The sequence below is a fragment of the Anabrus simplex genome, chromosome 4 (genome assembly GCF_040414725.1).
Source record: "Anabrus simplex isolate iqAnaSimp1 chromosome 4, ASM4041472v1, whole genome shotgun sequence".
NCBI lineage: Eukaryota > Metazoa > Arthropoda > Insecta > Orthoptera > Tettigoniidae > Anabrus > Anabrus simplex.
This window is the reverse complement of record NC_090268.1, coordinates 200,539,253-200,553,683: the sequence shown is the minus strand read 5'-3', so window position 1 is coordinate 200,553,683 and position 14,431 is coordinate 200,539,253. Positions and strand designations below refer to the sequence as shown.

At 38.2% G+C, this 14,431-nt stretch overlaps 1 protein-coding gene across 1 annotated transcript in view; it reads left to right on the top strand.

Annotated features, from left to right (window-relative positions):
• LOC136872568 (BTB/POZ domain-containing protein 6-B) overlaps nt 1–12,646 on the top strand; it is a 151,651-nt gene extending 139,005 nt beyond the window's left edge. The window contains exon 7 of the mRNA XM_067146369.2: nt 11,278–12,646. Coding sequence (XP_067002470.1) covers nt 11,278–11,637 — 360 coding nt within the window. The 3' untranslated portion in view covers nt 11,638–12,646. The remainder of the gene's footprint in view (nt 1–11,277) is intronic.
• Nucleotides 12,647–14,431: the final 1,785 nt, after the last annotated feature.

The following is a 14,431-nucleotide window of genomic DNA, read 5'->3' as shown; positions in this document are numbered from 1 at the left end:
TACATAAATAATAATAATAATAATAATAATAATAATAATAATAATAATAATAATTTGAGCTCGATACTTTCATTATTTACCCATGGGTGTGAATATTGTTTTCAAGTTATATCCGTTTATTACACTTGCGTCACCATTATTATTTATAATGTCATACAAATGGAACAGTAAAGCATATCAGCCACTACCATAATTTAAATTCTCAAGAGATATTACGTTACGAGCTGACTTGATCAGGGCTAAAGTGCTCTGTACAAATAAAACTTATTAACACTGGGTGTCCAGTTCTTCCTCTTAACTGCCTTCATCTACAGAGCCTGATGATCTGGATTCTAAGGGAACTTTCACCAATCCATATTTTTAAACAATGATGTTCTCTCCATGAAAAAATAAAAATAAACATGTATGTCTACATGTAATATGTATTAGCCTATGAGAAGAAAGATTTCCTGATGAAAAACAATGCCAGTTTTTCTGTTGTCACTTGTTGCACCCATACAACAAAGGCCCATGGTAAACAACGGTTGCATGAGGCAACATGTCACAACTAACTTAGGGGTGAATACAAATTTATGACCCCATCGAGCATGGTGGTAGCCAATATGGCAGCCAGTTTCAAGGTGTGGTTCCGTTTGACCTGGTTAAGGGACTACTCCATTATTATTATTATTATTATTATTATTATTATTATTATTATTATTATTATTATTATTATTTCATCCACCCATTACACAAAAAGGGAGATAAGACTGATGTGAATAATTACAGGGGCATATCTCTTCTCCAAGTGGCATACAAAATTCTTTCAGCTTGCCTTTTGAAGAGAACGCAAGAACAGCTTGAACAAAGTATTGGCGAATATCAGGCAGGCTTCCGCCCTGGTCGCTCGTGTGCAGAACAAATATTCAACCTGAAGGCAACACTTAAATACAAAGCATTGAGGAACAAACCGGTCATGTGCATTTTTGTTGACTTCAGGAAAGCTAACAACTCAGTTGACTGATAGTCTCTTCGTTATTCTTGAGGAACTGGGACTTGATTCCAAGATCCTCAACCTCATCAAGACAACATTCACTGACACTATCTCCAAAGTTAAATTCATGGGGGAGATCTCTGAACCATTCCCGATTAAAACTGGCGTCCGACAAGGTGACGGCTTATCTCCGCTTCTTTTCAACCTCGTCATAGACAAAGTCATCCGCGAGTGGGAAAAGGCATTGAAAGACATGGGATACTGGCGCCCCATACGACTAGGACGACCCAAAGACGGTATTGAGATATCATGCCTCGCTTTTGCAGATGACCTGGCCATACTGACAGATGATGTAGTCACAGCCGTTAAACAAATTGAAACCCTTAGCGAATGTCCTGGAAAGGTTGGCCTACAAATTTCCTTTGAAAAAACCAAGTTCTTCTGCTCAAAACTTGACATCCAAAATTTGAACACGACATATGGGCAAATCAACCGAGTACCACACTTCAAGTACTTGGGAAAAATACTTGAACCAACGGGAGGTGAGAAATATGCCCAGAAAATCCGCCTACAAAAATTTCGGAAAGCCTACGGTAGGGTTCACACATATACAATAAAAAGTGCTTGTCCTGCCATGCAAGGATCAGACACTATAATACAGTGATCAAGCCCGAAGTCTTATATGCCAGGGGCACCCTTACACTAAATGGGAAAGGTTACATAGAAAACATTTTGAAAGAAGAATCCTGAGGAAAATTCTCGGCCCCCGAAAAACTGAAGATGTATATAGACTGAGGTCACGCAAAGTACAGAAGAGCTTTCCAACATTGCAGCTGACATCCGCAAAAGACGTCTGAAATTTTATGGGCACGTCCGCAGACTGCCGGCAAGTAGACTGACACACAAGATTCTCACTTACATAGAACATCTAAAAAATATTCCATGGGTACTGGAAGTGAAGTGAAGAAGGATCTTGAAAAAGCCCAAATGAACTCAAATGACACCGCGGGCAGAAACCTCTATAGGAAAAAAGTTAATGGATGGAAAGTGCAACCAGAGAACGAAGTGAAAAAGAAGACTGGAGCAAAGTGTACAGAAGAACAAAAAAGGATCCACGGAGAAAGGATGAGAGCTCTTTGGAAACAAAAAAATATTCCATGGGTACTGGAAGTGAAGTGAACTCAGAAAATGGAATCGTTAGAGCTTTGTGTGATCCATTGGGTCCATGCGCACATAATAATAATAATAATAATAATAATAATAATAATAATAATAATAATAATAATATATTATTGTCCCTGGCTTCTCGCCAAGGTGCCTGTGGTTCGAATTGCTGCCAGTGCAAACATTACATTGTTACGGATGTTATTTTGATGATATTAGAATTGGACACAATTGAAAAGTGGAGAAATATCTTGGGTCCCCACTATTGGCAGTTTTCTGCCAAGCTGCACTGTATCGTAACTAAGGCCACAATCACTTCCTTCCCAGTCCTAAACAAATAGAGAGAAAAGAAACTGTCAATGAAGGGTTCAAAGTCCTGAATGATGCCATCTTTTGTTTTTATTTTTCAAAAATTGATTTTTTAAATTCCTCCATTGAAAAAAGAATTCTAATTTTTTTCTCTATTTAATTTGTTCAGAGAGGATGATTGTCTAGTTGTACTTCCTTTTAAAACAAAAATCACCACCATTCTTGAGAGCTATCTTCTCTTCTGTATACATCGAGTAAAATAAATTTCTTAATTCCTCTGATTTGACCTGTAGTTCTTAACTATATCATTGGGACCCTAAAGACAATAGTAATCATAATCTAGATTGTAGTTTCATGTGTGTTAATACATAGTGTGTGCTCTGGTCCTTGGACCTTATAATTTTGTGATCATTTCTAACATTTGATACTTGAGATATTTGTGCATGTGGGAGACATATTTTGTCAGCCTGAAGATACAGGTTCTGTTTGACATAAGATGACTATCATGTATTGAACAAATTACTTTACACTGAGTGTGTGAATGACTCTGTTTTATAATTGCTGCTGTTTGGATACTTTTACTGCTAATGCTAATATCTAGAAACAAATATAAAATAGACTGTCTTTTTAATTCAGATGTTTATTTCTTTTAAGTTGTATGAGAAAAATATTGTAGCACTTATAACCAATGTAGTCATATGTTGAGCCCTCATTTGAGTTGTTAGCTAACTTGCAAATACTACATGCCTCCCTGTGAAGTTCTGACTTTCTGTAACAAGAACTTTAATGCCTGCACCTGATGGTTAGGATGATTATTATCTATTATCAGTGTGCAAAAATCTGCATCTTTAATTCAAGGAATACATTAAGCAGTGACCAGCCTGTCCGCATGCCCATTGAGAACTTTCAGCACTGATTTGTTTCTCCTTCCTTGGTGTATTGGATGAGGAGTTCTGTGATACTGAGCATATAGATTTTCAGGTTTAAGCCATGTGAATTGAGACAAAATTCCTAGAAATCTTTATATTTCATTTAGTTCAGCTTCTTGAGGAACCACAGCTGTTGTAATAATGTTGAAAGACTTAAATTAGCAAATCAAAGGTGTACCACACTGTAGTTCATCCAACGGCATTGCACACCATGAAAATGCGCCATGATACGTTGGTTTCTTAGAGTTTCCCTCCTTGATCACATAACAGACACGATACAGTAGAGGATAGGAGTTGTTCCCATTGAAGAAAAAATGCGAGAAACACATCTGAGATGAAATGGTCATATCCTGAAAGCGGCAAATAGTACAGTCGCTCATGATGCTTACAAATTTACTGTCGATGGAAAGCTCCCATGTGGAAGGCCGAGATAATGATGGCAAGATACCCTACTTGCAGTCGTGAAGACTGCTTAGCTGACACCAAGCATTGCATCTGATTGCCTAAAATGGCGTTAATTTAAATTCAAGAAAAACATCTACCAACAAAACGGGTTGTCAGTGGGTTCCTCAACGTCAAGACATATTAGGTGAAATGTACCTAGACCATCTGGAGTACACCGAAATTAATAATATTGATAATATCTCTTACTGGACAAGATTTGTCGATGTTTTCACAATTTTAGACACACGTTATACCAATAGCAATCAAATACTGGAAAAATAAAATACTTTGGATCCCTATATCAAATTCACAGCAATAACAGAAACCAACCAATCACTTAATTACTTGGATTTACTAGGGTGACCAATTATTTAGAATACATCTATAGGGAACCGACACAAACAATAAATAATATAAGACAGGACTCTGCACATCCCACATCACATAAAAGCAGCATATTACCTAGCTACAGTATGTTATGCAGAGCATATAATATACAATTAATTATCAAAAGATATTTTGCATAAGGAAATAAATGCTGTTCGAGTTATAGCAAACAAAAATGGCTTCGACAAGGGATTCATCAACAAATTAATATCTAAAATTATAAACAAATGTAAATCAAAATTAATGAAGGAACCTAAAAATAAGAATGGATTTTCAACTTTTATCTTCAACAACAAAAATATTCATCATATAACTCATTTGTTCTGAAAAATAAAGAAAAATAGTGTTTAAAACTACTAAAAACAACACCCATCTATTTCATAATTCCAATACTATCAACCCCACTAAAAAATTTCACAACTCAGGAATTTACAAACTGGAATGTAAGGATTGTAAGGCAAGTTACGTGGGACAGACGGGAAGGAACTTCTGAAGAACATGCCATTGCCACAAAGCATAACAGATATTCAGCTATGGGCCAGCTCATGACCGACCTCAAACATAATTTTAGTAAGATAAATCATGATTTACGCATCTTAAACATTTACAAAAAGGGACGCTGCTCATCACCGAGGAATTTTTAATTTAAATCAACTGGTATTTCAATCCAAATAGTAATTTAAATGCACTGAAAAAGTAAATATTTTGTATGACTGTATCATACTGAACCAGGAACACTGGTCCTGTAATCATTCTGCGAAGTATTTTAAAACTTTGAAACATGCACTGTGCGCGCTAGCGAGCTGCCGACTGCAGCTAACATGGCGAGTGATGTAGCATCTGGCTCCACCTCACCCAGGCTACATCACATCATCCATAGAATGTTCCATTCTTTGTGCTCATAATAATAAGTATCAGTAAAGGATGCCCACAAGGGTCTGCCTGCAGTCCTGGTTTTTTGAATATCCTCTACGACGAGCTTCTGCAGTTGCCCCTTCTGACTGGTTGCAAGGTCGTAGCTTATGCTTCTTTTAACTGAAGCTGATAGTGCACAGGATTTGGGCAACCGAGGTAACTCGGCCTTAGATATTCTATTTCAGTGGGGTACTGAAAATAAACTGCAGTTTAATCCTTTAAAAACCAAAGCTATGCTCACCACGTGAAGAAGAAAACTAGAAATACCAAACATTATGATGAATGGTCATAATATACGTTTGGAAGATCAGCTATCATACCTGGGTGTCATACTAGACAAACACAACTTTTAGAGCATACCTGAACAAACTACAACTGAAATGTAGTAAATTATTACGAGGCCTATCGATTGCTTGCAGACCATCTTGGGGTCTTAACTCAGAGGTTCTACGAGTAATTTATTACACAGCCTACGTTTCACTAATTTTGTACTGTGTTTCGGCTTTTCAAAGTATTTTGGAAAGGAAATGGGCTCAGGTTAAACTGCTGCAGATTCAAAGGTGTTCTACTCTTCGAATCTCATGGGCCTACCGTACAACATCTACCGAAGCTGCTCTGGTAATTGCGGGAATTGAGTCATTATTTCTAATTGGAATCGGTATAGCTGAATTGACTCTGTGTAAAAAAAAAAAAAAAAAAAAAAAAAAAAGCAAATTATCAATTGTACCAGTTTTAAACGCTGTTGTTGAGAGAAAGTGTCATTTTCTGCAGTCTGGCCATCCTAGCTATTTCAAGAAACTTGTTTGCAACAGACAGCTCGCGCATACTTCATACTGATGGAATTTGCAAAGTTGGATGTGCCTATGTAGTCTATCAGAATGGTGTTGAAATTTGTTCAGCCCAGTATAGGCTTTCAGATAGCAGCTCAGTTTTTCAGGCTGAACTCTGGGCCATAAAGAATGCAGTGCTGTGGTGTAAAACTAACAACAAGAATGTGAAGATGCTCAGTGATTCGCAAGCAGCGTTGAGCTCGATTGACAACAATTTGTTCTACAAACACATGACAGTATACTTTTAACCCAGATCCAAGATCTTTCTTAAAGTGCTAAGTGTTTAATGTCAAAATCCAATGAAGCGGGCTGAAAGAATTGAAAAATTAATTGGCTTAATTGTATGAGAATACATACATCTAATAAAAACTAAAGTGTTACAGACGTGAAAATTCGTATTTGAATCTCCTTTAAAAACAAAGAAAAACGCGTTTTGGGCGGGAAACCATCTTGGAGGGCGGGAGTGTAAAGGAGTTGAATTCCTTTCATGAGGGCACATAAATCAAAAACTGAAGAAGTTAGAGTCGTGATAATTGGTATTTAGAAGATCCTGTACTATTAAAGAAACAAGTATTTTTTGCGGGAAAGTTCACTTAGGGGGGGGGGGGGGGAGTAGTGTGAAATGAAGTGAAAAAAGTAAATTACTTTTATGGGGATACTTATATCTCAAAACTGAAGGTAATAGACGTGAACATTGGTGTTTGGAATCTCCCTTAAACATAAAGAAACAAGCCTTCTTTTAATTTTTTTAGGTGGGGCGGGGATGTGGCGGTAAATAAACTTAACGGCGGTGGGGTGTAGAAGGAGGTGAGACCAATTGATTTTACTGTTATTAATGTACTTATAAGGATCCTCCGTTGCTCAGGCGGCAGCGCGCCGGCCTCTCACAGCTGGGTTCCGTGGTTCAAATCCCGGTCACTCCATGTGACATTCGTGCTGGACAAAACGGAGGCGGGACAGGTTTTTCTCCGGATACTCCGGTTTTTCCTGTCATCAGCCATTCCAGAAACACATAATAATAATAATAATAATAATAATAATAATAATGATAATAATGTTCCGGACCGTCGTCAAATGTGCGGACCGCGCTGGTAACGGCTCCTGGACGGGTAATGACTAAGAATGCAGTCCGGGCGCGGGTTCAGTGCCGCCAAGGCACCCAATATGACACCACGCCGGATCTCCTGAAGGATTTTATCCATATTATAAATCCATATTATAAAGGAAAAGATGGCAAAGATTTACGGACCCAACTGACCAGGAGGAATACCTGAGCCTAGCCCGGGAAGTACGAAATCGATTGCTGGAAAGGAAGATTGAAAAATGGGAAGAAACGTGCTGTAAAATAATAGAAAACGAGTCAGATCGGGAATTTTGGTGGATTCTTGCATAAAACGAGTCAGATCGCGAATTTCGGCGGATTATATATCTAAAACAATAAGCATTCAATTATAAATTTCAGTATAATACCGTAGCGAAGCACGGGTATCTTGCTAGTGTGGGATATTTGTTGATATTTAAAATATTTATTTCAATCTCTTACTAGGCTATGTAGTGTACGTTGGCATGGATGTTTATTGCAATTGTTTGAGTGAAAAGAGTCTCAAAAGGACCTACTTAAATTTCTGGGCAGTTTTAAATGAAGGCACATTAACCTAACCCTAACCCCATGGCACTACAGCCCTTGAAGGGCCTTGGCCTACCAAGCGACCGCTGCTCAGCCCGAAGGCCTGCAGATTACGAGGTGTCGTGTGGTCAGCACGACGAATCCTCTCGGTCGTTATTCTTGTCTTTTTAAACCAGGGCTGCTATTTCGTCATCAGATAGCTCCTCAATTCTAATCACGTAGGCTGAGTGGACCTCGAACTAGCCCTCAGATTCAGGTAAAAATCCGTGACCTGGCATCGAACCCGGGGCGTCCGGGTAAGAGGTAGGCACGCTGTCCCTACACCACGGGTCCGGCAAATGAAGAAGGCACATTGCATGAAAATATTTATCTGCAACTTTTCTCAAAAGTAAATGTTGTTTATGTTTTTTGAGTCACAGTTTTAGTGCTATGAGGTTGAAATTTGGTACAGATTTCTATCAGAATGCAGAGAATGTAAGTTGCTATGGATCTCTGCATCAGTTGCATTTAAGGGTATGTTTTGATTTGCATAAAATGTTGCTATTTAGTGTGGAAAAGGTTTAAAAAAAGCATTTTTAAGCACAAAAAACAGCAATAATACTTATTGCACCTACCAGGCTGAATTCAAATTATAAAGTGAGATAGATGGTAAACCCATGGTTAAAATAACAGTGGAATACAATAAGAATTGTTGCACAAGGAACTTTTGTTTAGTAATTGAGCAATTGATTTCATTAACCCATTGCCATTTCCTTGGGAAATGTACCTTGGAATGCAATTATTTTTGCTACATTTTATGTTATGGATGCTAAAATGGTTACAAAAGCATACTGCATCAAACTAACAAAATTATGGGTAGAGTTTAACTTACTGCAATTAACTTAAGTCTTTTAAGGTATGCTCCACCTTGAAACATCCATCCACTTTGCATTTTTTGCACTCGAAGTAAGATTCCTTGTGGATTCCACGCTCAAAACAGAGCAGTCGTTTCAGGAAAATGACCCCAGTGCCTTCCCTGTAGTCTCATTGGTGTGCAACCTTGAGATGGACCTCCTATAGTGGCGTAATCAGGAAGGGTGACATCTTCCAGAATTTTATTTGCATATTTTCATTGCAAATTCCTTCCCAAAAAGTGTAAGTAAGGAACTGACTCACAACGGCATATTCTGTAGCATTATCACACAGACGCCTCCTGACTACAGTATTTAGCTCCTGAACAACTGCACACGCATTGTCTTTCGGAAAATTACTGGCCAAACTCCATTTTCAATTGTTCGATGCGGTGAGGTTATGTACGAAGTTATCTTCATACTCACTATCACTTTCACGAGCGGAGTCACAGTTCTGAGACGCACTATCACTGCTAAAACTACAATCAGATAATTCTGAGATATCTTCATCACCACTATCAAGTGGAAATTGCAGAATTCTTTCCTCTTCCTCCTCGCGACATTTACACGACATCTTGCTCCGTGGTAGCATTCATTTCATGAACAAGATGACCAACTTTAGAAGCAAAATAAATATTGACAAAATGAGCTTCGGATAATAACATTGGCATGTAAACACGCTATAACTATCCAGGAACGTAATTGAGGAGTTAGATGCAATAACAATATTGCATGAATACTGTTTTCAGATTTCCTGGTCCCTTCACTACAACCCAGTCCAGGTCTTAGTTCGCTAGGATGCCGCTAGATGTCAGGAGCTCACTAAAACTGGTACCATGCGCTACGCTGTTATTGCATAATGCATGCTTCACGAGTGGCACGTTCAGTGGCCGCCAGTTCTCTGGCTGGAGAAGATGTCACCGAGTGGAAGAGAAGGTTTTGTGGCGTCACATTTAATAAAAGACTGGTATCTGCACTTTGACCTATGTTTCTAAGAATGCACTCTGGTAAAAGCAACAGATTCATGATACAGAAGTTTGTGTGGCTTTATTACCATAATGGTGTTGTATCAGAGTCATAGTCCTACACTCCTAACTATGTGCCATTTACCTTCTTAAAGAGGAGTGATAGCTTTCTCAGTTTTAATTATTTGAGGCTACATAATGTAAGAAAGTGTGTGGCGTAAAAGCAGACAAAAGGGTTGATGTTATTTCACTAATGAAATATTTAAAAAACAGAAAATGTTGAGTGGTATGTGAAAGTCATGTCTGAGTGTAATGATTCTCTTAGAGTCTGCTAATGCAGCATGGGAAGATGAATCATCCTGATTTTGATCAGTGATGCATTTGAGTATTTCAAACAAGTAAGACACACAATGTCTAAATCCCAGTTATATACTTTGTGATCTGTTTTTTGTTCCTTTTCTTTTAGGTTTAGAGAATCATTTTGTAAATGAAAATAGGAATAAAAGTTGTTCAGAAAGGAATGCTACTAATTTTATAATATTTCAACTAATTGGTGGTGGCGGCGGGGGCAATTACCATAGCCTAATACCACAGTTGGAGAGAGCACTGTAACAAAATTCTCTTGACCCTTTACGCAAAAAGAACAAAAAGGTGAATATTAAATAACGAATAAACTTTTCTTAACCTTTCTTAGTTGACAATTTTTTTTTTTTTTTTTTTTTTTTTTTTTTTTTTTTTTTTTTTTTTTTTTTTTTTAGGAATTTGTTCTTAATTTTTGTAAGTTTAGACATTTTAGAGAACTGAGGTGGGATAAACTGCCACATTTGTTCCTCTATAGTGGGCGGTCGTGCTTTCCTAACTTCCTGATCAATACTGGTATATGGCAGAATATAATTTTCCTGCTCTTCATGCAATAACAGCGTATGAAATGAAACTTTAAATAACTCTGTCTTTCTTATTAACTATCAGATCAATAAAATTATTTGAGAAATACATTTTCTGGCTCTGTTAATTGTCCTTAAATGAAATTCAGGTTGATTCCTAATATTACTTTTAACTCAGAACAACTTCAAGCTTCTGTTTCTCAAAATAACGTAGGTCTACTTACGCTGTTATTGCATCCAACTCCTCAATTCTAAAGTACAACATCACAATCGAAAGAAATCGGTAGTCAGACGTATTTCCGACGAGTACACAGGGACGGTTGTACCCGTCATTGCATGTTAATGAATGTGGAACTCTTGACGGCTATACCCGTCATTGTGGCGGAATGGGTTAAAGACATGATATAGGCTTTTGGGCTTATGCGGTGTCAAGAAAGTAAGGTGAAATTCTTTACGTTTCGCAGAGAACTTTGGTCTGTGTCATCAGAAGAAAATCTTGACTGTCCATGAGAAAGGCTTCTCAAACAGTGAGGTTTGAATTTAGACGTTATAATAGAAGTGGAAATGGGAAGTTCGTTCGTTCGTCACGAGATGGCTCTCCGGACGCGGTACAGCGCTAGCGTTCGAAGCGGAAGCTGATGGAACCATCAGAATCAGTCTAAGATGGTCACATAACATAACAGGTGTATGCACATATGAAGGTATGACATTGACACTAGCCTGGAATGAAACATCTGGCAATGAGGAACATCTTGCCTCTATCATGTCTATAAGTACAGGCCATGAAAGAATCAATGGTAATATAATTTCATTAAATTGACAGCAGTTAAAGGTAAATATTTTGTAGTGATAAGATGAATAGTTTCTTTCAAATTTAAATCATGGCTGACCTTAAGACCATAAGGGAGTTCTCTCTCAATGTTACATTTAGGCTGTTACTGAGCTGTATTTGATTTGCAGGTTCCGACACAGGTGCATGCTGGGAACACTGACTACCCTCATCAGCCGCTTGTAGACAGCTACACTGAACTCCTCTACGCCCATTTACTGGATTCAGATGGCAGTCGTCTTACCTACACCCATTTCACATCACGAGTGAGTTACGGCGCCTTGATGGAGATCGGCTTTAACAGGCCTGTATACATCCAGAGAAACAAAATGTATAGAGTAGGTGTTGTCCTGAACAAAGGAGGATGGTATCCTATGGGCACCTGTATCCAACGCATGACGTGTGATGCCGTGGTCTTCACTTTCCGAGTTGGAGCACGCTGCGACTCAGTTCGTGACGGTCTCATTAGATCAATTGTGTTCACATATTAAAATAGTTTAAAATCGTGTATTATACCTTTTTTGCATATTCTTGAAGTTGCATTATAACTTCATTATTTTGATATTAATATAACAGTGCATTTATTTTCAAAATGCCCACCATTGGTCTTTGTAAAAAAAGAAAGTGCATTATTCAAGAGCCCCTTTTTTAACAAATCCCAAATACTTTCATATTTCTTTCATTAACACTTCACTGATTTCTGGTACTATTAATTTCATTGCTAGTGGACCCTGTCTGTAACATTGCAACAATTCTACTATGATCTAGACAGCCAATGACCTATATGTTAGGCCCCTTTAAACAAATAAGATCTTGACAAGATAAGAAAATGAGGCCTCTCTCTCCCTTTTTAACTTTTTAAACCTTGCTTAAAGTGGATTTCTTGGTGCAGTTCAGTCATATTGTAATGAACTGGGTTTATAATCGTCGTCATCTGATAAAACCTCCAGCAGTCTGGGTAGGGTGGTAATGAACAAGCCTCCTCCAGAATTGTCTATCTCAGAATGCCATCCTCTGTAGTGTAGACATCCAGTTCTCTCCTCTTCTGTCTACGTACTACCTATACTGCCGAAAGGCATTCATTTCTAACAGAAAATGTTACTAATTTTAAGGTGGATTCAGATTATTTTTACTTTCCTACAGAACATTTCAGTAATAAACTTTGCCCTGATTAATGACCTAATGACAAACCATCCTGAGGCATTCTGGGTGGCAACATAAAGCTTTTAACCCAATGGACTGTCATTTAAATACGTCTACATGTCACACTGACTCAGATTTAAATCCCATTGGAGAAGCTCTTTTTGCAGCACAACAGAAAATATTTCGTGAAAAGGGAACTGTACAAGATATTAACCTGAAATTTTGTCATTAGGTGAATGAATACATGTATTCACCTAAAATGATGTTTTTGTATGATAGATTTCAAAGCAATCAGGGAGATGTAGTGGAATTTTGCACTTCTTGCACTGCCACATTGTCTCACTTCTTTTCTTCTGATTTGAGCACACTAAACATCACTTTGGAGGATTGTTCTTCTTTTCAGTACTAGGGATATGCATGGGAAAATGAGCCCAGTTTCTAGCTTGTAGCCTGTGAGGAGTTGAACTAGGTGAAGATCGTCCCCTGACCTTGTAATCAGGCAGCTGTACGGTCGCAGGTAACTGTGTCAGTATGGCCACACGGAAATCTGTGTAGTAGGGTTTCCTGCGCTCCGACTGTGAGAAAGTACAGTACACTACAAAGGAATTCAAAAGACAAATGTCTAGAAGATAGAAAAATATTTTTCTATACCCTTTGACTGTTTGTCTCATGACCTGGTCTTGTAAATCTACTCCCTTCATCCCAATTTGGTACTAAGGGCCACCGACACAGATAGGTCTTATGGTGACGATGGGACAGGAAAGGCCTAGGAATGGGAAGGAAGCGTCCGTGGCCTTAATTAAGGTACAGCCCCCGCATTTGCCTGGTGTGAAAATGGGAAACCACGGAAAACCATTTTCAGGGCTGCCGACAGTGGGGTTCGAACCCACTATCTCTTGAATACTGGATACTGGCCGCACTTAAGCGACTGCAACTATCGAGCTCGGTCGGTGAATCATTAACGGCACAGTTTTCTATCGCAATGATACTGTACAATGAACACATAAATTTCACTCCAGCTACTATTACACTGTTCACGCAACTAACGAAAATAAAATAAGTGCACCTCACTGCACGAAACACAGCAACTTAACAGAGGTCTCACAGAAACGAACTACGACACACACACTACGCAAAATACAGTAGGCCACTATATCAACCAACAGCAATATACGGAAAGAAATTACGTATAGTTATTACGTGGAAATCCTTTCTTTATACGACAGACGTATATAAACAACGAAATGAGATACACGTGCGATTGTATGCTACACAGTCACGGTGCTCCTGTGATGACGTCACGAGCAGGACGAGGGAAAACTTAACATCTACTGCGCAACCAATCTGGGCCACCCATGGAGTAGAACAAGATTAACACAGAGAATACATCTCAACAGGTCAAATGTGCAGTGCGAACTGAACTGTACAAATATGGCTGCACATAGTCAGGCACAAAATACTGAATAACACCAGAAGGCAGCACTAGAGGGCAGCTCAATTTGAATCATATACAACAATTATTATTATTGCTACGGAAATATTATGGAACAGAGGTCTAAGATGCCAGGGTGAATGGGCGGACAAGGAAATGACCAGAACATAAGTTAAAGCACTAAATTTTGAAATTTTATTTCTTTCCTTCTTTTTTATTTTTTTCAATTTTAAATTTTATATTTGGAACAAACAGCAACCAATGAGCTCGTCATCTCTGATAACAACAGTATACAAACTAGAGAAAATTAACAACATGATAATCTACCAAGGGATGAGCAATATAGCTCTAAACAGGTACATTTTTACAAGAGCATGTTTGCTCCACTCATTTACATTCTAGGAGACTGAGCTCCAAAAGATTACTGTAGTCCAGCCTCTAAGAGGCACAAGCTTCTTACAAAATTATGCCTTATAAACTTCAAATACTTTGTTTATAGTCACTTCTGCTCAACAGTCTTTTACACACTCGTCTATCAATAATTACAATTTAAACAGGGACAATGAGTGCCCATACTAAATGTCCTTAATTTAAAAATAAAAGGTTTAACACGATCAGCCATGAACAAAGGCTAGGAGTCGAAACACTTGCACTCCCTTCAGAAAAACTCTAAAAGCCCTAAATGGACTTATGGCTCAAAGTTGCAGAGG